Source organism: Bacillus rossius, unplaced genomic scaffold (assembly GCF_032445375.1).
Source record: "Bacillus rossius redtenbacheri isolate Brsri unplaced genomic scaffold, Brsri_v3 Brsri_v3_scf306, whole genome shotgun sequence".
NCBI classification, from domain to species: domain Eukaryota; kingdom Metazoa; phylum Arthropoda; class Insecta; order Phasmatodea; family Bacillidae; genus Bacillus; species Bacillus rossius.
In genome coordinates, this window is record NW_026962488.1 from 1 (window position 1) to 27,057 (window position 27,057).

Below are 27,057 nucleotides of genomic sequence, written 5' to 3' on the forward strand. Positions count from 1 at the left end.
CATCACTTCACATAGACTGCAGGACCGGTCGCCGGGTGATGCGCCAGCCTGGAGCGCAACCTGGGGTGCAACCCACCGTGATGCAGGTTGCCGGGGTCCCGATCGCCGCACTCGCTGAGGGCGACACGTATCGTCACCTGGGTGTTTCGACAGGTTACCGGAATGCCCAGTCGCCCGAGCAAGAAGTGGAAGCCATGGGGGCAGATCTCGACAAGATCCACGCCAGTCTCCTCGCCCCCTGGCAGAAGATCAACGCAGTCTCGACATTCCTCCAGTCGAGGCTGCAATTCATCTTGAGGGGAGGCCGCGTCAGGAAAGCTGTGGTGACGCGGTTCGACAAGAAGATGAAGAAGTACTGCAAGGAGTGGATGCACCTCCCCTTGCGTGCCACTCCGCTCATCGTCCACGCCCCAACGCATGAGGGGGGAGCTGGTCTCCTCCCACTCGCAGACATGTGTGACTTGGCCACGGTCACGCATGGCTACAGGCTCCTGACGTGCAAGGACCCTGACGTAAAAGACTTGGCGTGGGCCAGCTTGTTCCAGACAACAAAGCAGAAGCTGGGCAAGCAGGAAATTTCGAAAGATGACATGGTGGGGTTCCTCAACGGGGAGACCGAGGGCGAGTTCAACCGTGATGGTGGCGCCCTGGGGAACCACTGGACCTTCACACGAAGTGCAGGAAGGCGCCTCAAGAAGAGCACAGGAACGAAATGGCGCTGGAGTGAGGAGCTCCAGGAGGTCCAGATGGAAATCCCCGCACCTGAAAGTGCCGCGGGCCGCATCCTGGTCGGTCCCGGGGCACGCTCCCAAGTCTACCGGCGTCTGGCCACGGCCCGGCGCCAGGAGTACAGAAGGAGACTCGTGGCCCTTCCAGATCAGGGGAAGGCCATGGAACCGGTCTCCCGGAACCCCGCCAGCTCCCACTTCCTCCGGGATGGCAAGTTTACTCGCTTCGCAGAATGGCGCTTCATTCACAGGGCACGTCTCAACGTGGTGCCCCTGAATGGAGCTCTGCGAGGACCAGCGAGGAACAAGATGTGCCGGCGGTGTCTTCACCCCAACGAGACGCTGCCGCACGTCCTCAACCACTGCGGCCGCCGCCACTCCGCCGCCTGGCAGCACCGCCACAACTCGGTGCTGCACAGGCTGGCCGCTGCCATCCCGAGGGACCCGGGCGTGGAGGTGCGGGTGAACCGTGCCGTGCCCCACACCGGGTCCTTGCTCCGTCCTGACCTGGTGGTCGTGGACGAGCCCAGGAAGAAGATCTCCATAGTGGATGTCGCGGTCCCGTTCGAGAACCGGAGCCAGGCTTTGGATCTCGTGCGGACCACAAAGACGACGAAATACCAGGGGTTGGCAGACACACTGACTGCGCAGGGCTACACAGTTTTCAACGAGGCCCTCGTTGTCGGGTCCCTCGGATCCTGGGACCCGTGCAACGACTACGTCCTCCAGCAGTTACGTGTCCGCTGGAGGTACGCACAGGAAGATGCGGCACCTCATGGTGTCTGACGTCATCAGGTGGTCCCGTGACATCTACACCGAGCACGTCACGGGCCACCGTCAGTACCAGGTGGAGGCGCCGCCTGCCAACCCGCAACCAGTCCCAGACCAGGCCCCCGCAGTCCGGGGTCGTGGCCGTGGGAGAGGACAAGGTGGTCGTCGACCAAGGGGCAGACCAGGACCACAACCATGATGTGGGCCCCGGGCGCTGGAGCCGCGGTGCCCGCAACACCGTGGTTCGTGCCCCAACAATCGGCCACTCGGCGCCGCACCGCTGGGGGCACCAGCCCCCCCACCGTTGGACCACCGGTGGAAGGGGGGGACCTGAGAGCCCCCCCGACGAAAACAGAAGTGCTGCCGGAGCGCACCAGCGCTCCACCGTTGGACCACCGGTGGAAGGGGAGGGACGCAGGTGCCCTCCCCGCTGAACACAGAAGTAGATGGCCATGGAGGCACCAGCCTCCCACCGTTGGATCACCGGTGGAAGGGGGGACTTGTGAGCCCCTCTGCAGAAAACTGAAGCAGAGGCCCGAGTGCCCCAGCACTCCGCCGCGGGATCAGCGTGGGAGCAGGGTGCCTGTCCGGGCCCTGTCGTGTGCCAATGTGTGTTTGTGTGCGGACGTCTAAGTGTTGGACCGATAATGTTGTGGTTGGACCCCTAGATTTAGTTGACGAGGACGCTTTTGCCCCCCACCCTACCAGGAAGTATCAATCATGCCTGAATGCCATCATTGTTCACACTTGCAATCTCCACCACGCAATAATAATATCTACCTATTTTACACCACAGTTAAATTTGCCACTGTTCCTGCTTCCACAATAGTCATGCACCATTAATAGCCACCCCAGCACAACACCACACCTAACTCACAATTAAAATAGAGCCACACACGTTTAATAACAATAATTTCCCTATGAATTTGTAAACTTAATAGCACATATGCAGCCACTGCCATAAAAAAGAAATAAAACACCAGTCACCTAATATAATGCACTCCCCATAGAGCCACATGCGGTCACTAACTATAATTCCCCCTGACATTGTAAACTTTCCTAACATTTTTGTCTCCAGCACAATAACGTACAATTAATATAACAGCAACAACAGACACCTAAAATAAATCACTCCTCGGTTTAATAATAACAAACTTCTTCTAATACCATATATACAAACCACTAGTCAAAATAGCACACTTTCAACCTCTAACTTATTAATTAAAATGCCACACAATAACCCAAGCACTTGTAACTCTTAGTAAACATCACCACAAAACTAATTACACATGTATGACCCGCCTTACTCTCAATATTGTTAAACTCACCTAAACCCACCCGTCGTAACATCACTCCCCAGTTTAATGATTTATTTTCTCCCATCCCCAATAATAACAATTAACCTGAATCTCCCCCTCTCAACACACTTCAATCTGCCTCTGCTTCTAAAATAGTCATGCATCATTAGCAGCCACCTCACCACAACTCAACACCTAAATCACAATTAAAATAGAGCCATATGCATTTAATTACAATAATTCCCCCCTGACCTAGTGCACCTGCTTAACACTGCCATAAAACACAAATATAAAACAACAGCATCACCAGACACCTAAATAAATCACCCCTCAGTTCAATAATTTCAAACTTCTTCTAATCCCATATACAAAAACCACTAGTAAAATAGCACACTTTTAACCTCTGACTTACTAAATCAAATGCCAAATAATATCCCAAACACTTGTAACAAATAGTAAACACTACCACACAACTAATTACATTTGAACATCCTACCTAACACACAATACAGTAAAATTCACCTAAACCACCCATCGTAGCATCACTTTCAAAACTAATGACTTTCTCCTCTCCCCAATAATAAAAAACAACATTCAACCTAAAACAACCCCTTTCAAGAAACTGCAATCTAATTTTCCCTGGTAAACAATACTATCTAAATAGTCTAAAACAATCATTTCTTTTAAATTGTTATTATTTGTTACTTCTGAACAGCTTGCCCCCTCCATCTGAGATATTTTAAGTTTGTGGGTGTTAGACACCTTGTGTAGTTTATTAAAACTTATGTATTCTACAATGATGTTACTTAAGGTTTGCAGGTGTTAGACACCTTGTTTTCCATCAATACTCTGCACAATGTCTAATATTTAAAAGTTTTCAGCCCAGAGCTTCACTCCACATATAACATCATTACTTGAAATATCTTAAGTTTGCAGGTGTTAGACACCTTGTATAACGCTTCGTGCGAGCTCTTCTAGCAAAAATTTAATTTTTTTATTTTTTTATTTTTCATTAATTTTCTTTTTCAGTGCTATGTATGTTTCTCTTTTCTCTTACAGGTTTGATCATTATTTAAGTTTGTGAGGGTTAGACCCTCTGTATAATTTTTATTTCTCTGCTGTGTATCTTCATTCATTTCCTTTCCCAAGTGTAACATGAAGTATTTAAGGCATGCTTAGATTTGCAAAGTTGAAGGCCAGTGCCAAAGTCTGTTCTCAACCTTAACTTCTACTTCTCAACAGCAATAACTGAATGCTTGTTTACAAGATTTATCCTTGCATTGGCTACTATGCCAATTTAACATCTAGCATCTGTGGTAGGAAGGCCCCCAAGTGTGTGTGCGGGACTGACCTGAGGTGACTGGGTGGTAAGGGTCTGTCATGAGCAGGCCTTTAGTGCCCCTAAGGCTGCCACCCTTTTTACTTTCAATTTATCTGGTGCTTGTTCTTTGTAATAATGCATGGCCACAACAACTGGCACTTCTACATTAATGTTTAAATTCACTCCCCTAACTATCATAAATCTTAAAGAGGAGTGGGAAATACACCCCTGCCCAGGCCTGGTCTTGCACACAACAGGGATTGTGCACAAACTGTAGGCCAGCATTCAGAACCTAATTACAGTCAGGTTAACCATTAGGCTCCCGCCCTCATCGTGTCATTCCTCGGAGTGATGCGGTGGGGGCGGGGGGGGCCACGGCGTATAGGGCCGTACCCTGGCTGGGGCGGCACCGCGTCGTGGCTTGTAGGGACTTCAATACCTTCTGGTGTCCATGTTTGGTTGGTCTCTCTGAGGCCGGCCAAGTGTGCATGCCCTAATAGCTTGTTAGGAGAGCAGTATGGAGGCACTGTGATGTAGAGGGTGGGGGGCAGCCATAGCTGGGTTTCTTTGGGGCAGGCAGCCTGCCCATTAAACTAAAATATCTTAAGTAACTTCAGGAGGGGCTACTCCCCGGAGTAAATTTAGTTGTGGTAAAAGTGCATATGTGTGTTTAATTATTTAAGGACCGCGGGGAGCTAGGCTCCTTGTTCGTGAATATTTTATATCTTAAGAGGGTTTTTGTTTTCTTTTCTTGCAACAGACTAGTTCTGTTTTAACGTAACTTCTTTCTTTTAGTCTAGTTAGTGACTTGCGGGGACTAGTTCCCCTTTTAACGTAACTTCTTACCTCCCGCCTTTGAGGGAGGGAACCGGCCCCAGGGGCACGGTGGGATTAGTTTCACTTTAATTCTCCCATAATCTTTGGTTTTCCGGGCGCTAGGTGCCCCTTTTTTCCATTTCCTAATATGTGTTTTTAATATTGTAAAGGGTTTTGAGATATTGCTAATAAATAGCTTTCAAATCTGTTCTTATCAGCTTAATATCTGATACGTCCTGCATCGCAGGACCAGAATATTAAACTGATTTTTGGAACAGGGCGGAGTGCTAGGGGCTTGCCCCACCTCCGCCGCGGGTTGGCCCGGTATTGCAGTACCACCGGGATCGGCCCACCACAAAATGTAATAAACTTTAAGTTTGTTTTAAATGTAATAAACATTGTTACCAACTTGTAAGAATGGATGATAGTGAAAAATTGATTGTTGTAATGTAATGTGCCCAAGTGCAGAGACAATACAGAAAAGTCGTGTGTACATTCAACAAATGAAGAGGAAGAGAAAGCTGATCCAGTAGGTGCTGCCAGGGGCGGCCGAACAGGAACTACAAGGATGCCCAAGGGACGAACTTGGAATGCGAGAACATGTAGGAACTTAGCAATTTTGTGTGCAGAATAATAGGAATTAATTATTTTATTTTATCATACAATGTAGTGCTTGTTGTGAATGTTTAATAAATTTAGCTGTGTGAGAAAAAATTCAATATAATTAACAATTAGGCAGTGTTAAATGATAATAATGATGATGTATTGAAAATGTATTTTGTCATGTCGATGCGTGAGTTTATGTAAGTGTGTGGTTAAGGCTTGTTGTGAAACCTTTTATTACTATTATTGTTATTCATTACTCATGTTAATATTTGTATGAATTGTATTGACTTTTTTTTATCTGTTGAACTACATGTGTTTGGTTAATGGAGTTTTACAATGTGCAATATTAATTTTGATGTGTATTTTAAGGGATGTTTCTCGGCCTTTCGGCTAAGATCAGAGTGTAGTATCGCTTCTCGGCCTTTTGGCTAAGATCGAAGTGTAGTATCTGCGATTCTTCTACACTTTGTCTTGGCAGCATTTTTTGTGACGGATTGCCCCCGGACCTGGTCCGGGGAGTGCGATTGACCCTGCTGGCCACTGCCTAGTGCATGCCAGCATGGGGGCACATTGCTTAGGCAACGTTAAATATCTGTTTAGATAAAATTATATTGACAATTAAAATGTAATGTATAAAGTCAACTCTCCCATGAGAATCATTCTTGCCTTATTGAAACTGCAGTTAATCTAAGGGACCAGCTTGTGCTGCAGCAAGTGGAAAGTACGGTAATTGTAAGAGCGTTGTTATGGATATACCAAGTTTTTTGTTTATTGCTGGTGAATAGTGATTCATTTGGATTGTAATACCTCGTGTCACTGTATTGAAGATATTATCAATGTACAGACCATGCTTGTGCATGTGTGGTGTAGAGTATGACGGCTCGTCGAAAGTGTACAGTCGTTTATGGAAGTCAGTAGACCTTGTTATAGCATTTGATTTAGTAATAGGGAGCCCATATAGCTCCTGGTTCATTAGGATTGTTATCGCTTCTCGGCCTTTTGGCTAAGATCAAAGTGTAGTATCTGTTCTTATCAGCTTAATATCTGATACGTCCTGCATCGCAGGACCAGAATATTAAACTGATTTTTGGAACAGGGCGGAGTGCTAGGGGCTTGCCCCACCTCCGCCGCGGGTTGGCCCGGTATTGCAGTACCACCGGGATCGGCCCACCACAAAATGTAATAAACTTTAAGTTTGTTTTAAATGTAATAAACATTGTTACCAACTTGTAAGAATGGATGATAGTGAAAAATTGATTGTTGTAATGTAATGTGCCCAAGTGCAGAGACAATACAGAAAAGTCGTGTGTACATTCAACAAATGAAGAGGAAGAGAAAGCTGATCCAGTAGGTGCTGCCAGGGGCGGTCCGAACAGGAACTACAAGGATGCCCAAGGGACGAACTTGGAATGCGAGAACATGTAGGAACTTAGCAATTTTGTGTGCAGAATAATAGGAATTAATTATTTTATTTTATCATACAATGTAGTGCTTGTTGTGAATGTTTAATAAATTTAGCTGTGTGAGAAAAAATTCAATATAATTAACAATTAGGCAGTGTTAAATGATAATAATGATGATGTATTGAAAATGTATTTTGTCATGTCGATGCGTGAGTTTATGTAAGTGTGTGGTTAAGGCTTGTTGTGAAACCTTTTATTACTATTATTGTTATTCATTACTCATGTTAATATTTGTATGAATTGTATTGACTTTTTTTTATCTGTTGAACTACATGTGTTTGGTTAATGGAGTTTTACAATGTGCAATATTAATTTTGATGTGTATTTTAAGGGATGTTTCTCGGCCTTTCGGCTAAGATCAGAGTGTAGTATCGCTTCTCGGCCTTTTGGCTAAGATCGAAGTGTAGTATCTGCGATTCTTCTACACTTTGTCTTGGCAGCATTTTTTGTGACGGATTGCCCCCGGACCTGGTCCGGGGAGTGCGATTGACCCTGCTGGCCACTGCCTAGTGCATGCCAGCATGGGGGCACATTGCTTAGGCAACGTTAAATATCTGTTTAGATAAAATTATATTGACAATTAAAATGTAATGTATAAAGTCAACTCTCCCATGAGAATCATTCTTGCCTTATTGAAACTGCAGTTAATCTAAGGGACCAGCTTGTGCTGCAGCAAGTGGAAAGTACGGTAATTGTAAGAGCGTTGTTATGGATATACCAAGTTTTTTGTTTATTGCTGGTGAATAGTGATTCATTTGGATTGTAATACCTCGTGTCACTGTATTGAAGATATTATCAATGTACAGACCATGCTTGTGCATGTGTGGTGTAGAGTATGACGGCTCGTCGAAAGTGTACAGTCGTTTATGGAAGTCAGTAGACCTTGTTATAGCATTTGATTTAGTAATAGGGAGCCCATATAGCTCCTGGTTCATTAGGATTGTTATCGCTTCTCGGCCTTTTGGCTAAGATCAAAGTGTAGTATCTGTTCTTATCAGCTTAATATCTGATACGTCCTGCATCGCAGGACCAGAATATTAAACTGATTTTTGGAACAGGGCGGAGTGCTAGGGGCTTGCCCCACCTCCGCCGCGGGTTGGCCCGGTATTGCAGTACCACCGGGATCGGCCCACCACAAAATGTAATAAACTTTAAGTTTGTTTTAAATGTAATAAACATTGTTACCAACTTGTAAGAATGGATGATAGTGAAAAATTGATTGTTGTAATGTAATGTGCCCAAGTGCAGAGACAATACAGAAAAGTCGTGTGTACATTCAACAAATGAAGAGGAAGAGAAAGCTGATCCAGTAGGTGCTGCCAGGGGCGGCCGAACAGGAACTACAAGGATGCCCAAGGGACGAACTTGGAATGCGAGAACATGTAGGAACTTAGCAATTTTGTGTGCAGAATAATAGGAATTAATTATTTTATTTTATCATACAATGTAGTGCTTGTTGTGAATGTTTAATAAATTTAGCTGTGTGAGAAAAAATTCAATATAATTAACAATTAGGCAGTGTTAAATGATAATAATGATGATGTATTGAAAATGTATTTTGTCATGTCGATGCGTGAGTTTATGTAAGTGTGTGGTTAAGGCTTGTTGTGAAACCTTTTATTACTATTATTGTTATTCATTACTCATGTTAATATTTGTATGAATTGTATTGACTTTTTTTTATCTGTTGAACTACATGTGTTTGGTTAATGGAGTTTTACAATGTGCAATATTAATTTTGATGTGTATTTTAAGGGATGTTTCTCGGCCTTTCGGCTAAGATCAGAGTGTAGTATCGCTTCTCGGCCTTTTGGCTAAGATCGAAGTGTAGTATCTGCGATTCTTCTACACTTTGTCTTGGCAGCATTTTTTGTGACGGATTGCCCCCGGACCTGGTCCGGGGAGTGCGATTGACCCTGCTGGCCACTGCCTAGTGCATGCCAGCATGGGGGCACATTGCTTAGGCAACGTTAAATATCTGTTTAGATAAAATTATATTGACAATTAAAATGTAATGTATAAAGTCAACTCTCCCATGAGAATCATTCTTGCCTTATTGAAACTGCAGTTAATCTAAGGGACCAGCTTGTGCTGCAGCAAGTGGAAAGTACGGTAATTGTAAGAGCGTTGTTATGGATATACCAAGTTTTTTGTTTATTGCTGGTGAATAGTGATTCATTTGGATTGTAATACCTCGTGTCACTGTATTGAAGATATTATCAATGTACAGACCATGCTTGTGCATGTGTGGTGTAGAGTATGACGGCTCGTCGAAAGTGTACAGTCGTTTATGGAAGTCAGTAGACCTTGTTATAGCATTTGATTTAGTAATAGGGAGCCCATATAGCTCCTGGTTCATTAGGATTGTTATCGCTTCTCGGCCTTTTGGCTAAGATCAAAGTGTAGTATCTGTTCTTATCAGCTTAATATCTGATACGTCCTGCATCGCAGGACCAGAATATTAAACTGATTTTTGGAACAGGGCGGAGTGCTAGGGGCTTGCCCCACCTCCGCCGCGGGTTGGCCCGGTATTGCAGTACCACCGGGATCGGCCCACCACAAAATGTAATAAACTTTAAGTTTGTTTTAAATGTAATAAACATTGTTACCAACTTGTAAGAATGGATGATAGTGAAAAATTGATTGTTGTAATGTAATGTGCCCAAGTGCAGAGACAATACAGAAAAGTCGTGTGTACATTCAACAAATGAAGAGGAAGAGAAAGCTGATCCAGTAGGTGCTGCCAGGGGCGGCCGAACAGGAACTACAAGGATGCCCAAGGGACGAACTTGGAATGCGAGAACATGTAGGAACTTAGCAATTTTGTGTGCAGAATAATAGGAATTAATTATTTTATTTTATCATACAATGTAGTGCTTGTTGTGAATGTTTAATAAATTTAGCTGTGTGAGAAAAAATTCAATATAATTAACAATTAGGCAGTGTTAAATGATAATAATGATGATGTATTGAAAATGTATTTTGTCATGTCGATGCGTGAGTTTATGTAAGTGTGTGGTTAAGGCTTGTTGTGAAACCTTTTATTACTATTATTGTTATTCATTACTCATGTTAATATTTGTATGAATTGTATTGACTTTTTTTTATCTGTTGAACTACATGTGTTTGGTTAATGGAGTTTTACAATGTGCAATATTAATTTTGATGTGTATTTTAAGGGATGTTTCTCGGCCTTTCGGCTAAGATCAGAGTGTAGTATCGCTTCTCGGCCTTTTGGCTAAGATCGAAGTGTAGTATCTGCGATTCTTCTACACTTTGTCTTGGCAGCATTTTTTGTGACGGATTGCCCCCGGACCTGGTCCGGGGAGTGCGATTGACCCTGCTGGCCACTGCCTAGTGCATGCCAGCATGGGGGCACATTGCTTAGGCAACGTTAAATATCTGTTTAGATAAAATTATATTGACAATTAAAATGTAATGTATAAAGTCAACTCTCCCATGAGAATCATTCTTGCCTTATTGAAACTGCAGTTAATCTAAGGGACCAGCTTGTGCTGCAGCAAGTGGAAAGTACGGTAATTGTAAGAGCGTTGTTATGGATATACCAAGTTTTTTGTTTATTGCTGGTGAATAGTGATTCATTTGGATTGTAATACCTCGTGTCACTGTATTGAAGATATTATCAATGTACAGACCATGCTTGTGCATGTGTGGTGTAGAGTATGACGGCTCGTCGAAAGTGTACAGTCGTTTATGGAAGTCAGTAGACCTTGTTATAGCATTTGATTTAGTAATAGGGAGCCCATATAGCTCCTGGTTCATTAGGATTGTTATCGCTTCTCGGCCTTTTGGCTAAGATCAAAGTGTAGTATCTGTTCTTATCAGCTTAATATCTGATACGTCCTGCATCGCAGGACCAGAATATTAAACTGATTTTTGGAACAGGGCGGAGTGCTAGGGGCTTGCCCCACCTCCGCCGCGGGTTGGCCCGGTATTGCAGTACCACCGGGATCGGCCCACCACAAAATGTAATAAACTTTAAGTTTGTTTTAAATGTAATAAACATTGTTACCAACTTGTAAGAATGGATGATAGTGAAAAATTGATTGTTGTAATGTAATGTGCCCAAGTGCAGAGACAATACAGAAAAGTCGTGTGTACATTCAACAAATGAAGAGGAAGAGAAAGCTGATCCAGTAGGTGCTGCCAGGGGCGGCCGAACAGGAACTACAAGGATGCCCAAGGGACGAACTTGGAATGCGAGAACATGTAGGAACTTAGCAATTTTGTGTGCAGAATAATAGGAATTAATTATTTTATTTTATCATACAATGTAGTGCTTGTTGTGAATGTTTAATAAATTTAGCTGTGTGAGAAAAAATTCAATATAATTAACAATTAGGCAGTGTTAAATGATAATAATGATGATGTATTGAAAATGTATTTTGTCATGTCGATGCGTGAGTTTATGTAAGTGTGTGGTTAAGGCTTGTTGTGAAACCTTTTATTACTATTATTGTTATTCATTACTCATGTTAATATTTGTATGAATTGTATTGACTTTTTTTTATCTGTTGAACTACATGTGTTTGGTTAATGGAGTTTTACAATGTGCAATATTAATTTTGATGTGTATTTTAAGGGATGTTTCTCGGCCTTTCGGCTAAGATCAGAGTGTAGTATCGCTTCTCGGCCTTTTGGCTAAGATCGAAGTGTAGTATCTGCGATTCTTCTACACTTTGTCTTGGCAGCATTTTTTGTGACGGATTGCCCCCGGACCTGGTCCGGGGAGTGCGATTGACCCTGCTGGCCACTGCCTAGTGCATGCCAGCATGGGGGCACATTGCTTAGGCAACGTTAAATATCTGTTTAGATAAAATTATATTGACAATTAAAATGTAATGTATAAAGTCAACTCTCCCATGAGAATCATTCTTGCCTTATTGAAACTGCAGTTAATCTAAGGGACCAGCTTGTGCTGCAGCAAGTGGAAAGTACGGTAATTGTAAGAGCGTTGTTATGGATATACCAAGTTTTTTGTTTATTGCTGGTGAATAGTGATTCATTTGGATTGTAATACCTCGTGTCACTGTATTGAAGATATTATCAATGTACAGACCATGCTTGTGCATGTGTGGTGTAGAGTATGACGGCTCGTCGAAAGTGTACAGTCGTTTATGGAAGTCAGTAGACCTTGTTATAGCATTTGATTTAGTAATAGGGAGCCCATATAGCTCCTGGTTCATTAGGATTGTTATCGCTTCTCGGCCTTTTGGCTAAGATCAAAGTGTAGTATCTGTTCTTATCAGCTTAATATCTGATACGTCCTGCATCGCAGGACCAGAATATTAAACTGATTTTTGGAACAGGGCGGAGTGCTAGGGGCTTGCCCCACCTCCGCCGCGGGTTGGCCCGGTATTGCAGTACCACCGGGATCGGCCCACCACAAAATGTAATAAACTTTAAGTTTGTTTTAAATGTAATAAACATTGTTACCAACTTGTAAGAATGGATGATAGTGAAAAATTGATTGTTGTAATGTAATGTGCCCAAGTGCAGAGACAATACAGAAAAGTCGTGTGTACATTCAACAAATGAAGAGGAAGAGAAAGCTGATCCAGTAGGTGCTGCCAGGGGCGGCCGAACAGGAACTACAAGGATGCCCAAGGGACGAACTTGGAATGCGAGAACATGTAGGAACTTAGCAATTTTGTGTGCAGAATAATAGGAATTAATTATTTTATTTTATCATACAATGTAGTGCTTGTTGTGAATGTTTAATAAATTTAGCTGTGTGAGAAAAAATTCAATATAATTAACAATTAGGCAGTGTTAAATGATAATAATGATGATGTATTGAAAATGTATTTTGTCATGTCGATGCGTGAGTTTATGTAAGTGTGTGGTTAAGGCTTGTTGTGAAACCTTTTATTACTATTATTGTTATTCATTACTCATGTTAATATTTGTATGAATTGTATTGACTTTTTTTTATCTGTTGAACTACATGTGTTTGGTTAATGGAGTTTTACAATGTGCAATATTAATTTTGATGTGTATTTTAAGGGATGTTTCTCGGCCTTTCGGCTAAGATCAGAGTGTAGTATCGCTTCTCGGCCTTTTGGCTAAGATCGAAGTGTAGTATCTGCGATTCTTCTACACTTTGTCTTGGCAGCATTTTTTGTGACGGATTGCCCCCGGACCTGGTCCGGGGAGTGCGATTGACCCTGCTGGCCACTGCCTAGTGCATGCCAGCATGGGGGCACATTGCTTAGGCAACGTTAAATATCTGTTTAGATAAAATTATATTGACAATTAAAATGTAATGTATAAAGTCAACTCTCCCATGAGAATCATTCTTGCCTTATTGAAACTGCAGTTAATCTAAGGGACCAGCTTGTGCTGCAGCAAGTGGAAAGTACGGTAATTGTAAGAGCGTTGTTATGGATATACCAAGTTTTTTGTTTATTGCTGGTGAATAGTGATTCATTTGGATTGTAATACCTCGTGTCACTGTATTGAAGATATTATCAATGTACAGACCATGCTTGTGCATGTGTGGTGTAGAGTATGACGGCTCGTCGAAAGTGTACAGTCGTTTATGGAAGTCAGTAGACCTTGTTATAGCATTTGATTTAGTAATAGGGAGCCCATATAGCTCCTGGTTCATTAGGATTGTTATCGCTTCTCGGCCTTTTGGCTAAGATCAAAGTGTAGTATCTGTTCTTATCAGCTTAATGATCTAGCCCCGAGAAGTGATTAGTTAAATAACTGTGCTCAAGAAAAGATCGTCGCAGAGGTGTTCGTGCTGTATTCACTCCGGCACGAAACGACCATACTTCCAGCAGTTCCGAGGATGGATCGACTGCTGCTGCGCCTAGGGAGGACATGGGGAACTACATGGAGATAAGGTAGGTGGTAGTCTGGCACTTGTGTTTTGTTTTTAAGTAAGTTCTTGTGGCCATCTTGTTTATTTACTTGTTTTCTTTCTGCAAGCTTTCGGCCATCTTGCATTAATTATTTGAATTTCTATTTGTCTGGCCATTTGTTGTTTGTTTATTTGAATTAAATTCGTTAATCGCGGCCATCTTTTATTGCAAACATTTAAAGTTTAACTGTTACATTTAATTTGTTAATATCTGCATAGCTTTTTGTACCTGTTAAAGTAAAGTAACTACCTATCTCGCCTTTAATTTTCCAAGTGCCAAACTATCACCTAGTAATTCCTGCAACTCAGTGTTTTGTTATGTAAGCCCCATTTCAGGTTCCCGACTGTAACTTGCATTCGTGACTCGTAGCTTTTACTGTTCACCCAAAATAATTTTGTTTATTTAAATTCTTTTTCAGTAATACATTTTTCCGAATAATATTTAGTTGCTTTTCATATATATATTAAATTAGAGTCAATCTTTTTACTGCAGTTCCTATATTTAAATAACCACATTTAATTAATACCTGTACTTGATCTTGCTGTTTAACATTTAACTTCTACCCACAGTCTCGCCCTTGTGTTTGAATTTTTTAGCTCGGGCAAATACCACATTTAATTTTTCCTCAATTTAACTAATACCTTCAAGGCGAGTCGCGTAACTACAGTCGAAGATCGTCGCCCCTAAAGGCCTTTGGAACCCCTTCCCAAGTGTATCTTGTTTTTCTTGAGCCTGTGTAATTGTTTTTGTCCTGTCTCCTGACTGTGTGTGTTCAATGGCCGACAGTCCCTTGTGAATAATCTGTGTGCATCCTATAGTTTCTGTTAAGTTTTTGCCTGTCTCTCAATTTTCCCATATTAATAATTCAATTGTTCAACATTTAAAGTAATTTCTGTATTTATTTTGGCTTAAATTCACTTTGCTCGCGATAATTATATTGCCTTGTGCCCAGGCATATCTAGTGTAATCGTGTTTAATTCTGATTTGAATTCATAACTAGGGGCAGTAAATAATTCCATATTCAGAGATTTAATTTTTCCCATTAATAGTTTCAGTGTATTTTGTCTGCTTAACTTTAAATTCAGTTTTTCGCGACCTCGTGGTTGAGTTATTTAGCGAGGTCGGTCGCCATTTTTCAACTTCCTTCTTCTTCACAGATGCTTCGCATGTGACTTCCTGTTCGTGTCCATGGATATGCACACCAGGGGTTGAGTGTTGTGTTTGTCTTGTGTTTATTGTAATTGTTCAGTGACTTGTTTTTGTGCTTGAATCCGCCATATTGCTTTCTTTCGAATTAGCTAAAATAAATTAAAGTACTATTTATTTCTATATTTACCTTGCTGATTAAATACGCCATATTGTTTTCAGAGTAACTATTAATTGGTAATTAAAGTAATACTTATTGAATATATCTATCTATTATTATTATAATATTTATTTAATTAATTGAATATTCCTTAATTTTCTTGCAGATTTAATATATTTACCTTTTCATTTTTATCCATAGTAATTAACCAATACATCTCAAATCTTGCTGTTGAATCTTTTAACTTAATTCCATTTACATTCTTATAGCATCACCTCAACCATATTTATTTAATTAATTAGTTTCAAGCACCTGTACCTGTCTTATTTGTTTGTATATTTTGTTTCCTTTGTAGTGCTGATCGGTAAGTGAGTAACTGTCTCTTGTCTGTGTTGTGCTAGTATTTGTGTTGCGACTTTTGTAAGTGTTCTGTTGTTGTGTTTTGCTCCTTCCAGCACTCTAGTGTACTTGTGTTGTAAGGCCCAGCCCTTGACACATTTGTACACCCCCCTAGTGTTCCAGAAACCTAGGGCACAACCAGTGACCTTGTAGTGTCTTGAGCCGCCTGTGTAGTTCTTCTCAGGACAGCGAACTGCTCCAGAAGCGGTCGTCGCTTGTCTGTTTACAGCTGCCCAGGAGAAGAGTGCCTGACTCTTAGCCCGGCACTCGGCTTGCCGCTGCACCCCCGGATTTGACTGTTGCTTCTTGGTTTACCAAGTAGCAGCCCCACCGATTGTGACTTGTGATATTTTCTTTTTAGTGGCCTGTACCTGATTAGTTTTAAGTAGAGTTTTATTTACCTTTCAGAGTTTATACTTTAGTAGAGTTCTATATATTGTTAGGTGGTTAATTGTTATATTTTCAGAGTCTATTGTTTCCTTATTTTTCAGGGTACTCTATACATACCCTTAGTGTTATCTTGTTATAAGAGTTTGTATATATTGTTCTTTTACAGATCTAGTTGTTTGCTGCTGTGCGGCTGTGTTGTTCTCTTTTTGTTAGTGTAAGTGTTTTTCAGGATGCCCGTGCGTCCCAGCTTCGTGGCGTTGCCGGCCCCAGAGGAGATCCAGTGCCCTGCGTGTGTGCGGCTTCAGCAGTTCGGGTCTGTCTTCGGACGACTGGCTGATCTGGCGGCGCATGTGCGCCGGGCGCATGACTCTGCGGGGCTATGGTTTCGCTGTGAGATTTGTAGGCCGCACGAAGAGATCCGGTCCCTGAGGGCAGCAAGGCTGCATTTTGAGACGGTGCACCCGGGCCGGGGCATCGAGCCGGCGCTGCCGGAGGCGGATGGTACGGACTCGGATCTCGCGTCTGATGATGAGGAGGAGGATGAGAGGGTTGCCGTTCGGGAGATGGTGTCCTTGGTGCGTGACCCGGGTGAGCCGGGGTGCCTGCGCGTGCCGGTGCCACTACCGGCCGAGTTGACGTGCATCCTCTGTGGGACGCATGGCTTCGGGCTGAGGATCCGGGGGCGGTATTCAGCATGGTCGGACATGTGGAAGCACATGAAGCGACACCACCCAGAGGTGACTGCGGTGGAGTTCCGCTGCAGGTTCTGTGCTTCCGCATTTTCGGGCGCTGGATATCCGCTGAGGGTGGCTCAGAACCACGTTGCCAACGTCCACAGAGCTGAGGTGCGGAGACTCGCGGCACGCCAGGCGCGAGAGGCAGGCCTGGGCGCGCCAGCACGGACTCCACCTGCTCGTGTGGCCCGGCGGGAGGCACGGCGCTCCTCAGATGAAGACGCTGATGATCCGCAGCCCCGGCCGTTGCCGCCGCGGCTGCCGTCTCCGGTGCCTGGTCCCTCCCACCGTCTCTCTCCGCCTGCACGAGAGGAAGGCCAGGAGACATGTGTTGTTTTGCCCCCCAGGAAGAAGAGACGGACATCACCTGGACCCGTCACGCCGGCGCGCGACGATGCAACGGGGAGGGAGGCTTTGTTTCTGTGCCGCAGGAAGAAGCTGTCACTGTCGCTCCGCACGACACCCCTCCCTGGATCACCGGCACCCAAAGGGACTCCGGCACCTGCGCTCCCGCAGGTGACCACCAACGAGGAGGAGGCGGCCCAGCTTCTGTCCAGAATGCTGCCGCTGCACCCGAGGCCATCACCAGGCCCGGCGTGCCGTCCCTCCTATACCGAACGGGAGGATGTCCCAGCGCCGGCGCCGGAGCAGGAGTGCATCGGAGTAGAGGAGGAGAGAGGAGAGGGTCTGCCACCCAGGGACTGGCAGACCGGAGATGCCCCCAGTATGTCTCCTGGGGGAAGCACACCTGAGCAGCGGACTGCACCGGAGTTGCACGTGGTGCCAGCCCACCTCATCAGGTTCCCACTCCTGCACTCGGAGGGAGGAACCCAAACTGATCCAGACCATGATGAGGAGCTGCCAGGAAGATGTGAGATGGGGACGCAGACGGAGGATGACGTCGCCCCAGAGCAGGAGGCTGCCGACGCGGCGGTGCAGGCGGAGGTGCCGGCGCCGGTGGAGCCAACTGTGGGCGTGGTCGGGGGGAGGGTGCGGCCTCCCCCGGCCGCGCGGGAGCTGTCTGGTCCTGGCGTGGGGCTGCCCACCCAGAATGCCCGGGAGGTACGAGAGGAGGTCCCCCGGGCGCGTCACGGCCAGCAGCCCAGGGAGAACCGCCACCAGGTCCGAGGACGCCCAGCAGAGGCGGCAGACCACCAGTCCGCCTCGGAAGACGAAGGAGAAGACGGCGAACCCGAGGTCCGGCCCAGCCAAGTCCAGCTGGAGTGGATGGCTCGGATCTCGGCAGCCGAGGAAGACTGGGAATCCCTGGAGCACGTCTGCGACGAGTACACGGAGTTTGTCGTCGCCCTCAAGGTACGAGAAGAAGAGGGGGGCGCGGCACGTGCTCCAGGGGGTGGCGAAGGAGCGAGGGGTGGCCGGAGAGGGCCCGGCAACCCCGCCCGCCAGCGCAGGCGGCGGCCGGCATTTGCATTTGACGGGGAGGCCGCCGCCAAGATCCAGAAATTGTACAGGGCCAACCCCAAGAAGGCGATGCAGGAGATCCTGGAAACAGAGTCTCCCTATTGCCGGATTGCGGGAGCCCGCCTGCAGGACCACTTCACAGAGACATTCTCAGACCATGGCTACGAAGTGGGTCCCACGCCTGCAGGTTGCGCACTGGCACACGATGATCCGACAGAGGAGGAAGTGGACGAGCTGGCCAGACCATTCACCACCAGGGAGGTCGCGAAGAAGCTCGCCCGCACCAAGAACACGGCACCTGGGCAGGATGGCATCAGGTACAATTTGTTGAAGAGGGCTGACCCAGGTTGCCACGTGCTTGCGGCCCTCTACACCGCAGTGCACGCCCACAATCGTGTCCCCGGATCGTGGAAGAGGTCCAACACGGTCCTCATCTACAAGGATGGCGACAAGGACGTCCCAGACAACTGGCGTCCGATTGCGCTCAGCACCACCATTTCCAAGCTGTTCCTGTCGGTGGTCGCTGCCCGCCTGGGCGCGTGGGCTGCCCGGACGGGGCGCATCTCCAAGCAGCAGAAGGGCTTCATGGAGTACGAGGGCTGCTTGGAGCACAACTTTGTCCTGCAGTCCATCCTGGATGACTGCAGGGCGAAGAAACGCGAGGTCGCCATCGCCTGGCTGGATCTCGCCAACGCGTTCGGGTCCATCCCGCACGCGTACATCCAGCACTCGCTCACAGAGATGAGGGTACCCGAGACGCTGCGTGCCCTCATCGCGGACCTGTACCACGGCGGGACGACACGGGTCCGTTCCGAGGATGGCTTCACGGAGGAGATCCCGATCCGTGCTGGCGTCCGTCAGGGCTGTCCCCTCAGCCCCATTCTCTTCAACCTCAGCATGGAGGCAGTGCTGAGGACGGCCGCCAGAAGGGAGGAAGAGTTGGGCTACTCTGTCCTCGAGCACCACCACGCCATCCTCGCCTACGCAGATGACATCGTCCTCATCGGGCGGGACCCCGAGAGCCTGCAGACCCTGCTGGATGGGGTCAACGAGGCCGGTAACTGGGCCGGCTTGCGCTTCAAGCCCAGAAAATGCGCATCACTTCACATAGACTGCAGGACCGGTCGCCGGGTGATGCGCCAGCCTGGAGCGCAACCTGGGGTGCAACCCACCGTGATGCAGGTTGCCGGGGGTCCCGATCGCCGCACTCGCTGAGGGCGACACGTATCGTCACCTGGGTGTTTCGACAGGTTACCGGAATGCCCAGTCGCTCCGAGCAAGAAGTGGAAGCCATGGGGGCAGATCTCGACAAGATCCACGCCAGTCTCCTCGCCCCCTGGCAGAAGATCAACGCAGTCTCGACATTCCTCCAGTCGAGGCTGCAATTCATCTTGAGGGGAGGCCGCGTCAGGAAAGCTGTGGTGACGCGGTTCGACAAGAAGATGAAGAAGTACTGCAAGGAGTGGATGCACCTCCCCTTGCGTGCCACTCCGCTCATCGTCCACGCCCCAACGCATGAGGGGGGAGCTGGTCTCCTCCCACTCGCAGACATGTGTGACTTGGCCACGGTCACGCATGGCTACAGGCTCCTGACGTGCAAGGACCCTGACGTAAAAGACTTGGCGTGGGCCAGCTTGTTCCAGACAACAAAGCAGAAGCTGGGCAAGCAGGAAATTTCGAAAGATGACATGGTGGGGTTCCTCAACGGGGAGACCGAGGGCGAGTTCAACCGTGATGGTGGCGCCCTGGGGAACCACTGGACCTTCACACGAAGTGCAGGAAGGCGCCTCAAGAAGAGCACAGGAACGAAATGGCGCTGGAGTGAGGAGCTCCAGGAGGTCCAGATGGAAATCCCCGCACCTGAAAGTGCCGCGGGCCGCATCCTGGTCGGTCCCGGGGCACGCTCCCAAGTCTACCGGCGTCTGGCCACGGCCCGGCGCCAGGAGTACAGAAGGAGACTCGTGGCCCTTCCAGATCAGGGGAAGGCCATGGAACCGGTCTCCCGGAACCCCGCCAGCTCCCACTTCCTCCGGGATGGCAAGTTTACTCGCTTCGCAGAATGGCGCTTCATTCACAGGGCACGTCTCAACGTGGTGCCCCTGAATGGAGCTCTGCGAGGACCAGCGAGGAACAAGATGTGCCGGCGGTGTCTTCACCCCAACGAGACGCTGCCGCACGTCCTCAACCACTGCGGCCGCCACTCCGCCGCCTGGCAGCACCGCCACAACTCGGTGCTGCACAGGCTGGCCGCTGCCATCCCGAGGGACCCGGGCGTGGAGGTGCGGGTGAACCGTGCCGTGCCCCACACCGGGTCCTTGCTCCGTCCTGACCTGGTGGTCGTGGACGAGCCCAGGAAGAAGATCTCCATAGTGGATGTCGCGGTCCCGTTCGAGAACCGGAGCCAGGCTTTGGATCTCGTGCGGACCACAAAGACGACGAAATACCAGGGGTTGGCAGACACACTGACTGCGCAGGGCTACACAGTTTTCAACGAGGCCCTCGTTGTCGGGTCCCTCGGATCCTGGGACCCGTGCAACGACTACGTCCTCCAGCAGTTACGTGTCCGCTGGAGGTACGCACGGAAGATGCGGCACCTCATGGTGTCTGACGTCATCAGGTGGTCCCGTGACATCTACACCGAGCACGTCACGGGCCACCGTCAGTACCAGGTGGAGGCGCCGCCTGCCAACCCGCAACCAGTCCCAGACCAGGCCCCCGCAGTCCGGGGTCGTGGCCGTGGGAGAGGACAAGGTGGTCGTCGACCAAGGGGCAGACCAGGACCACAACCATGATGTGGGCCCCGGGCGCTGGAGCCGCGGTGCCCGCAACACCGTGGTTCGTGCCCCAACAATCGGCCACTCGGCGCCGCACCGCTGGGGGCACCAGCCCCCCACCGTTGGACCACCGGTGGAAGGGGGGGACCTGAGAGCCCCCCCGACGAAAACAGAAGTGCTGCCGGAGCGCACCAGCGCTCCACCGTTGGACCACCGGTGGAAGGGGAGGGACGCAGGTGCCCTCCCCGCTGAACACAGAAGTAGATGGCCATGGAGGCACCAGCCTCCCACCGTTGGATCACCGGTGGAAGGGGGGACTTGTGAGCCCCTCTGCAGAAAACTGAAGCAGAGGCCCGAGTGCCCCAGCACTCCGCCGCGGGATCAGCGTGGGAGCAGGGTGCCTGTCCGGGCCCTGTCGTGTGCCAATGTGTGTTTGTGTGCGGACGTCTAAGTGTTGGACCGATAATGTTGTGGTTGGACCCCTAGATTTAGTTGACGAGGACGCTTTTGCCCCCCACCCTACCAGGAAGTATCAATCATGCCTGAATGCCATCATTGTTCACACTTGCAATCTCCACCACGCAATAATAATATCTACCTATTTTACACCACAGTTAAATTTGCCACTGTTCCTGCTTCCACAATAGTCATGCACCATTAATAGCCACCCCAGCACAACACCACACCTAACTCACAATTAAAATAGAGCCACACACGTTTAATAACAATAATTTCCCTATGAATTTGTAAACTTAATAGCACATATGCAGCCACTGCCATAAAAAAGAAATAAAACACCAGTCACCTAATATAATGCACTCCCCATAGAGCCACATGCGGTCACTAACTATAATTCCCCCTGACATTGTAAACTTTCCTAACATTTTTGTCTCCAGCACAATAACGTACAATTAATATAACAGCAACAACAGACACCTAAAATAAATCACTCCTCGGTTTAATAATAACAAACTTCTTCTAATACCATATATACAAACCACTAGTCAAAATAGCACACTTTCAACCTCTAACTTATTAATTAAAATGCCACACAATAACCCAAGCACTTGTAACTCTTAGTAAACATCACCACAAAACTAATTACACATGTATGACCCGCCTTACTCTCAATATTGTTAAACTCACCTAAACCCACCCGTCGTAACATCACTCCCCAGTTTAATGATTTATTTTCTCCCATCCCCAATAATAACAATTAACCTGAATCTCCCCCTCTCAACACACTTCAATCTGCCTCTGCTTCTAAAATAGTCATGCATCATTAGCAGCCACCTCACCACAACTCAACACCTAAATCACAATTAAAATAGAGCCATATGCATTTAATTACAATAATTCCCCCCTGACCTAGTGCACCTGCTTAACACTGCCATAAAACACAAATATAAAACAACAGCATCACCAGACACCTAAATAAATCACCCCTCAGTTCAATAATTTCAAACTTCTTCTAATCCCATATACAAAAACCACTAGTAAAATAGCACACTTTTAACCTCTGACTTACTAAATCAAATGCCAAATAATATCCCAAACACTTGTAACAAATAGTAAACACTACCACACAACTAATTACATTTGAACATCCTACCTAACACACAATACAGTAAAATTCACCTAAACCACCCATCGTAGCATCACTTTCAAAACTAATGACTTTCTCCTCTCCCCAATAATAAAAACAACATTCAACCTAAAACAACCCCTTTCAAGAAACTGCAATCTAATTTTCCCTGGTAAACAATACTATCTAAATAGTCTAAAACAATCATTTCTTTTAAATTGTTATTATTTGTTACTTCTGAACAGCTTGCCCCCTCCATCTGAGATATTTTAAGTTTGTGGGTGTTAGACACCTTGTGTAGTTTATTAAAACTTATGTATTCTACAATGATGTTACTTAAGGTTTGCAGGTGTTAGACACCTTGTTTTCCATCAATACTCTGCACAATGTCTAATATTTAAAAGTTTTCAGCCCAGAGCTTCACTCCACATATAACATCATTACTTGAAATATCTTAAGTTTGCAGGTGTTAGACACCTTGTATAACGCTTCGTGCGAGCTCTTCTAGCAAAAATTTAATTTTTTTATTTTTTTATTTTTCATTAATTTTCTTTTTCAGTGCTATGTATGTTTCTCTTTTCTCTTACAGGTTTGATCATTATTTAAGTTTGTGAGGGTTAGACCCTCTGTATAATTTTTATTTCTCTGCTGTGTATCTTCATTCATTTCCTTTCCCAAGTGTAACATGAAGTATTTAAGGCATGCTTAGATTTGCAAAGTTGAAGGCCAGTGCCAAAGTCTGTTCTCAACCTTAACTTCTACTTCTCAACAGCAATAACTGAATGCTTGTTTACAAGATTTATCCTTGCATTGGCTACTATGCCAATTTAACATCTAGCATCTGTGGTAGGAAGGCCCCCAAGTGTGTGTGCGGGACTGACCTGAGGTGACTGGGTGGTAAGGGTCTGTCATGAGCAGGCCTTTAGTGCCCCTAAGGCTGCCACCCTTTTTACTTTCAATTTATCTGGTGCTTGTTCTTTGTAATAATGCATGGCCACAACAACTGGCACTTCTACATTAATGTTTAAATTCACTCCCCTAACTATCATAAATCTTAAAGAGGAGTGGGAAATACACCCCTGCCCAGGCCTGGTCTTGCACACAACAGGGATTGTGCACAAACTGTAGGCCAGCATTCAGAACCTAATTACAGTCAGGTTAACCATTAGGCTCCCGCCCTCATCGTGTCATTCCTCGGAGTGATGCGGTGGGGGCGGGGGGGGCCACGGCGTATAGGGCCGTACCCTGGCTGGGGCGGCACCGCGTCGTGGCTTGTAGGGACTTCAATACCTTCTGGTGTCCATGTTTGGTTGGTCTCTCTGAGGCCGGCCAAGTGTGCATGCCCTAATAGCTTGTTAGGAGAGCAGTATGGAGGCACTGTGATGTAGAGGGTGGGGGGCAGCCATAGCTGGGTTTCTTTGGGGCAGGCAGCCTGCCCATTAAACTAAAATATCTTAAGTAACTTCAGGAGGGGCTACTCCCCGGAGTAAATTTAGTTGTGGTAAAAGTGCATATGTGTGTTTAATTATTTAAGGACCGCGGGGAGCTAGGCTCCTTGTTCGTGAATATTTTATATCTTAAGAGGGTTTTTGTTTTCTTTTCTTGCAACAGACTAGTTCTGTTTTAACGTAACTTCTTTCTTTTAGTCTAGTTAGTGACTTGCGGGGACTAGTTCCCCTTTTAACGTAACTTCTTACCTCCCGCCTTTGAGGGAGGGAACCGGCCCCAGGGGCACGGTGGGATTAGTTTCACTTTAATTCTCCCATAATCTTTGGTTTTCCGGGCGCTAGGTGCCCCTTTTTCCATTTCCTAATATGTGTTTTTAATATTGTAAAGGGTTTTGAGATATTGCTAATAAATAGCTTTCAAATCTGTTCTTATCAGCTTAATATCTGATACGTCCTGCATCGCAGGACCAGAATATTAAACTGATTTTTGGAACAGGGCGGAGTGCTAGGGGCTTGCCCCACCTCCGCCGCGGGTTGGCCCGGTATTGCAGTACCACCGGGATCGGCCCACCACAAAATGTAATAAACTTTAAGTTTGTTTTAAATGTAATAAACATTGTTACCAACTTGTAAGAATGGATGATAGTGAAAAATTGATTGTTGTAATGTAATGTGCCCAAGTGCAGAGACAATACAGAAAAGTCGTGTGTACATTCAACAAATGAAGAGGAAGAGAAAGCTGATCCAGTAGGTGCTGCCAGGGGCGGCCGAACAGGAACTACAAGGATGCCCAAGGGACGAACTTGGAATGCGAGAACATGTAGGAACTTAGCAATTTTGTGTGCAGAATAATAGGAATTAATTATTTTATTTTATCATACAATGTAGTGCTTGTTGTGAATGTTTAATAAATTTAGCTGTGTGAGAAAAAATTCAATATAATTAACAATTAGGCAGTGTTAAATGATAATAATGATGATGTATTGAAAATGTATTTTGTCATGTCGATGCGTGAGTTTATGTAAGTGTGTGGTTAAGGCTTGTTGTGAAACCTTTTATTACTATTATTGTTATTCATTACTCATGTTAATATTTGTATGAATTGTATTGACTTTTTTTTATCTGTTGAACTACATGTGTTTGGTTAATGGAGTTTTACAATGTGCAATATTAATTTTGATGTGTATTTTAAGGGATGTTTCTCGGCCTTTCGGCTAAGATCAGAGTGTAGTATCGCTTCTCGGCCTTTTGGCTAAGATCGAAGTGTAGTATCTGCGATTCTTCTACACTTTGTCTTGGCAGCATTTTTTGTGACGGATTGCCCCCGGACCTGGTCCGGGGAGTGCGATTGACCCTGCTGGCCACTGCCTAGTGCATGCCAGCATGGGGGCACATTGCTTAGGCAACGTTAAATATCTGTTTAGATAAAATTATATTGACAATTAAAATGTAATGTATAAAGTCAACTCTCCCATGAGAATCATTCTTGCCTTATTGAAACTGCAGTTAATCTAAGGGACCAGCTTGTGCTGCAGCAAGTGGAAAGTACGGTAATTGTAAGAGCGTTGTTATGGATATACCAAGTTTTTTGTTTATTGCTGGTGAATAGTGATTCATTTGGATTGTAATACCTCGTGTCACTGTATTGAAGATATTATCAATGTACAGACCATGCTTGTGCATGTGTGGTGTAGAGTATGACGGCTCGTCGAAAGTGTACAGTCGTTTATGGAAGTCAGTAGACCTTGTTATAGCATTTGATTTAGTAATAGGGAGCCCATATAGCTCCTGGTTCATTAGGATTGTTATCGCTTCTCGGCCTTTTGGCTAAGATCAAAGTGTAGTATCTGTTCTTATCAGCTTAATATCTGATACGTCCTGCATCGCAGGACCAGAATATTAAACTGATTTTTGGAACAGGGCGGAGTGCTAGGGGCTTGCCCCACCTCCGCCGCGGGTTGGCCCGGTATTGCAGTACCACCGGGATCGGCCCACCACAAAATGTAATAAACTTTAAGTTTGTTTTAAATGTAATAAACATTGTTACCAACTTGTAAGAATGGATGATAGTGAAAAATTGATTGTTGTAATGTAATGTGCCCAAGTGCAGAGACAATACAGAAAAGTCGTGTGTACATTCAACAAATGAAGAGGAAGAGAAAGCTGATCCAGTAGGTGCTGCCAGGGGCGGCCGAACAGGAACTACAAGGATGCCCAAGGGACGAACTTGGAATGCGAGAACATGTAGGAACTTAGCAATTTTGTGTGCAGAATAATAGGAATTAATTATTTTATTTTATCATACAATGTAGTGCTTGTTGTGAATGTTTAATAAATTTAGCTGTGTGAGAAAAAATTCAATATAATTAACAATTAGGCAGTGTTAAATGATAATAATGATGATGTATTGAAAATGTATTTTGTCATGTCGATGCGTGAGTTTATGTAAGTGTGTGGTTAAGGCTTGTTGTGAAACCTTTTATTACTATTATTGTTATTCATTACTCATGTTAATATTTGTATGAATTGTATTGACTTTTTTTTATCTGTTGAACTACATGTGTTTGGTTAATGGAGTTTTACAATGTGCAATATTAATTTTGATGTGTATTTTAAGGGATGTTTCTCGGCCTTTCGGCTAAGATCAGAGTGTAGTATCGCTTCTCGGCCTTTTGGCTAAGATCGAAGTGTAGTATCTGCGATTCTTCTACACTTTGTCTTGGCAGCATTTTTTGTGACGGATTGCCCCCGGACCTGGTCCGGGGAGTGCGATTGACCCTGCTGGCCACTGCCTAGTGCATGCCAGCATGGGGGCACATTGCTTAGGCAACGTTAAATATCTGTTTAGATAAAATTATATTGACAATTAAAATGTAATGTATAAAGTCAACTCTCCCATGAGAATCATTCTTGCCTTATTGAAACTGCAGTTAATCTAAGGGACCAGCTTGTGCTGCAGCAAGTGGAAAGTACGGTAATTGTAAGAGCGTTGTTATGGATATACCAAGTTTTTTGTTTATTGCTGGTGAATAGTGATTCATTTGGATTGTAATACCTCGTGTCACTGTATTGAAGATATTATCAATGTACAGACCATGCTTGTGCA

At 45.7% G+C, this 27,057-nt stretch overlaps 1 protein-coding gene, 7 non-coding genes and 10 pseudogenes across 8 annotated transcripts; all 18 read left to right on the plus strand.

Annotated features, from left to right (window-relative positions):
- Window positions 1–5,113: 5,113 nt before the first annotated feature.
- On the plus strand, window positions 5,114–5,292 carry LOC134544128 (U2 spliceosomal RNA; annotated as a pseudogene).
- A 656-nt stretch (window positions 5,293–5,948) lies between these two features.
- LOC134544133 (U2 spliceosomal RNA) lies at window positions 5,949–6,113 on the plus strand (annotated as a pseudogene).
- A 410-nt stretch (window positions 6,114–6,523) lies between these two features.
- Window positions 6,524–6,716, plus strand: LOC134544112 (U2 spliceosomal RNA). The gene has a single exon (XR_010077541.1). It is a non-coding gene; the product is annotated as a U2 spliceosomal RNA (small nuclear RNA).
- Window positions 6,717–7,373: 657 nt separating this feature from the next.
- On the plus strand, window positions 7,374–7,538 carry LOC134544134 (U2 spliceosomal RNA; annotated as a pseudogene).
- A 410-nt stretch (window positions 7,539–7,948) lies between these two features.
- LOC134544124 (U2 spliceosomal RNA) lies at window positions 7,949–8,141 on the plus strand. The gene has a single exon (XR_010077552.1). It is a non-coding gene; the product is annotated as a U2 spliceosomal RNA (small nuclear RNA).
- A 656-nt stretch (window positions 8,142–8,797) lies between these two features.
- Window positions 8,798–8,962, plus strand: LOC134544136 (U2 spliceosomal RNA; annotated as a pseudogene).
- Window positions 8,963–9,372: 410 nt separating this feature from the next.
- On the plus strand, window positions 9,373–9,565 carry LOC134544135 (U2 spliceosomal RNA). The gene has a single exon (XR_010077557.1). It is a non-coding gene; the product is annotated as a U2 spliceosomal RNA (small nuclear RNA).
- Window positions 9,566–10,221: 656 nt separating this feature from the next.
- On the plus strand, window positions 10,222–10,386 carry LOC134544137 (U2 spliceosomal RNA; annotated as a pseudogene).
- Window positions 10,387–10,796: 410 nt separating this feature from the next.
- Window positions 10,797–10,989, plus strand: LOC134544146 (U2 spliceosomal RNA). Its single transcript, XR_010077558.1, has one exon. It is a non-coding gene; the product is annotated as a U2 spliceosomal RNA (small nuclear RNA).
- A 656-nt stretch (window positions 10,990–11,645) lies between these two features.
- On the plus strand, window positions 11,646–11,810 carry LOC134544138 (U2 spliceosomal RNA; annotated as a pseudogene).
- A 410-nt stretch (window positions 11,811–12,220) lies between these two features.
- Window positions 12,221–12,413, plus strand: LOC134544155 (U2 spliceosomal RNA). The gene has a single exon (XR_010077559.1). It is a non-coding gene; the product is annotated as a U2 spliceosomal RNA (small nuclear RNA).
- A 656-nt stretch (window positions 12,414–13,069) lies between these two features.
- Window positions 13,070–13,234, plus strand: LOC134544139 (U2 spliceosomal RNA; annotated as a pseudogene).
- Window positions 13,235–13,644: 410 nt separating this feature from the next.
- Window positions 13,645–13,835, plus strand: LOC134544132 (U2 spliceosomal RNA). Its single transcript, XR_010077556.1, has one exon. It is a non-coding gene; the product is annotated as a U2 spliceosomal RNA (small nuclear RNA).
- Window positions 13,836–19,403: 5,568 nt separating this feature from the next.
- LOC134544111 (uncharacterized) lies at window positions 19,404–21,154 on the plus strand (the record flags this gene model as incomplete). The annotated part of the gene is made up of 2 exons (XM_063388451.1): window positions 19,404–20,716; window positions 20,814–21,154. Coding segments are annotated over exons 1-2 (1,654 nt in total), but the record flags the coding sequence as incomplete, so codon positions are not given.
- A 3,194-nt stretch (window positions 21,155–24,348) lies between these two features.
- On the plus strand, window positions 24,349–24,527 carry LOC134544129 (U2 spliceosomal RNA; annotated as a pseudogene).
- Window positions 24,528–25,183: 656 nt separating this feature from the next.
- On the plus strand, window positions 25,184–25,348 carry LOC134544140 (U2 spliceosomal RNA; annotated as a pseudogene).
- Window positions 25,349–25,758: 410 nt separating this feature from the next.
- On the plus strand, window positions 25,759–25,951 carry LOC134544113 (U2 spliceosomal RNA). The gene has a single exon (XR_010077542.1). It is a non-coding gene; the product is annotated as a U2 spliceosomal RNA (small nuclear RNA).
- Window positions 25,952–26,607: 656 nt separating this feature from the next.
- Window positions 26,608–26,772, plus strand: LOC134544141 (U2 spliceosomal RNA; annotated as a pseudogene).
- The last annotated feature ends 285 nt before the right edge of the window (window positions 26,773–27,057 follow it).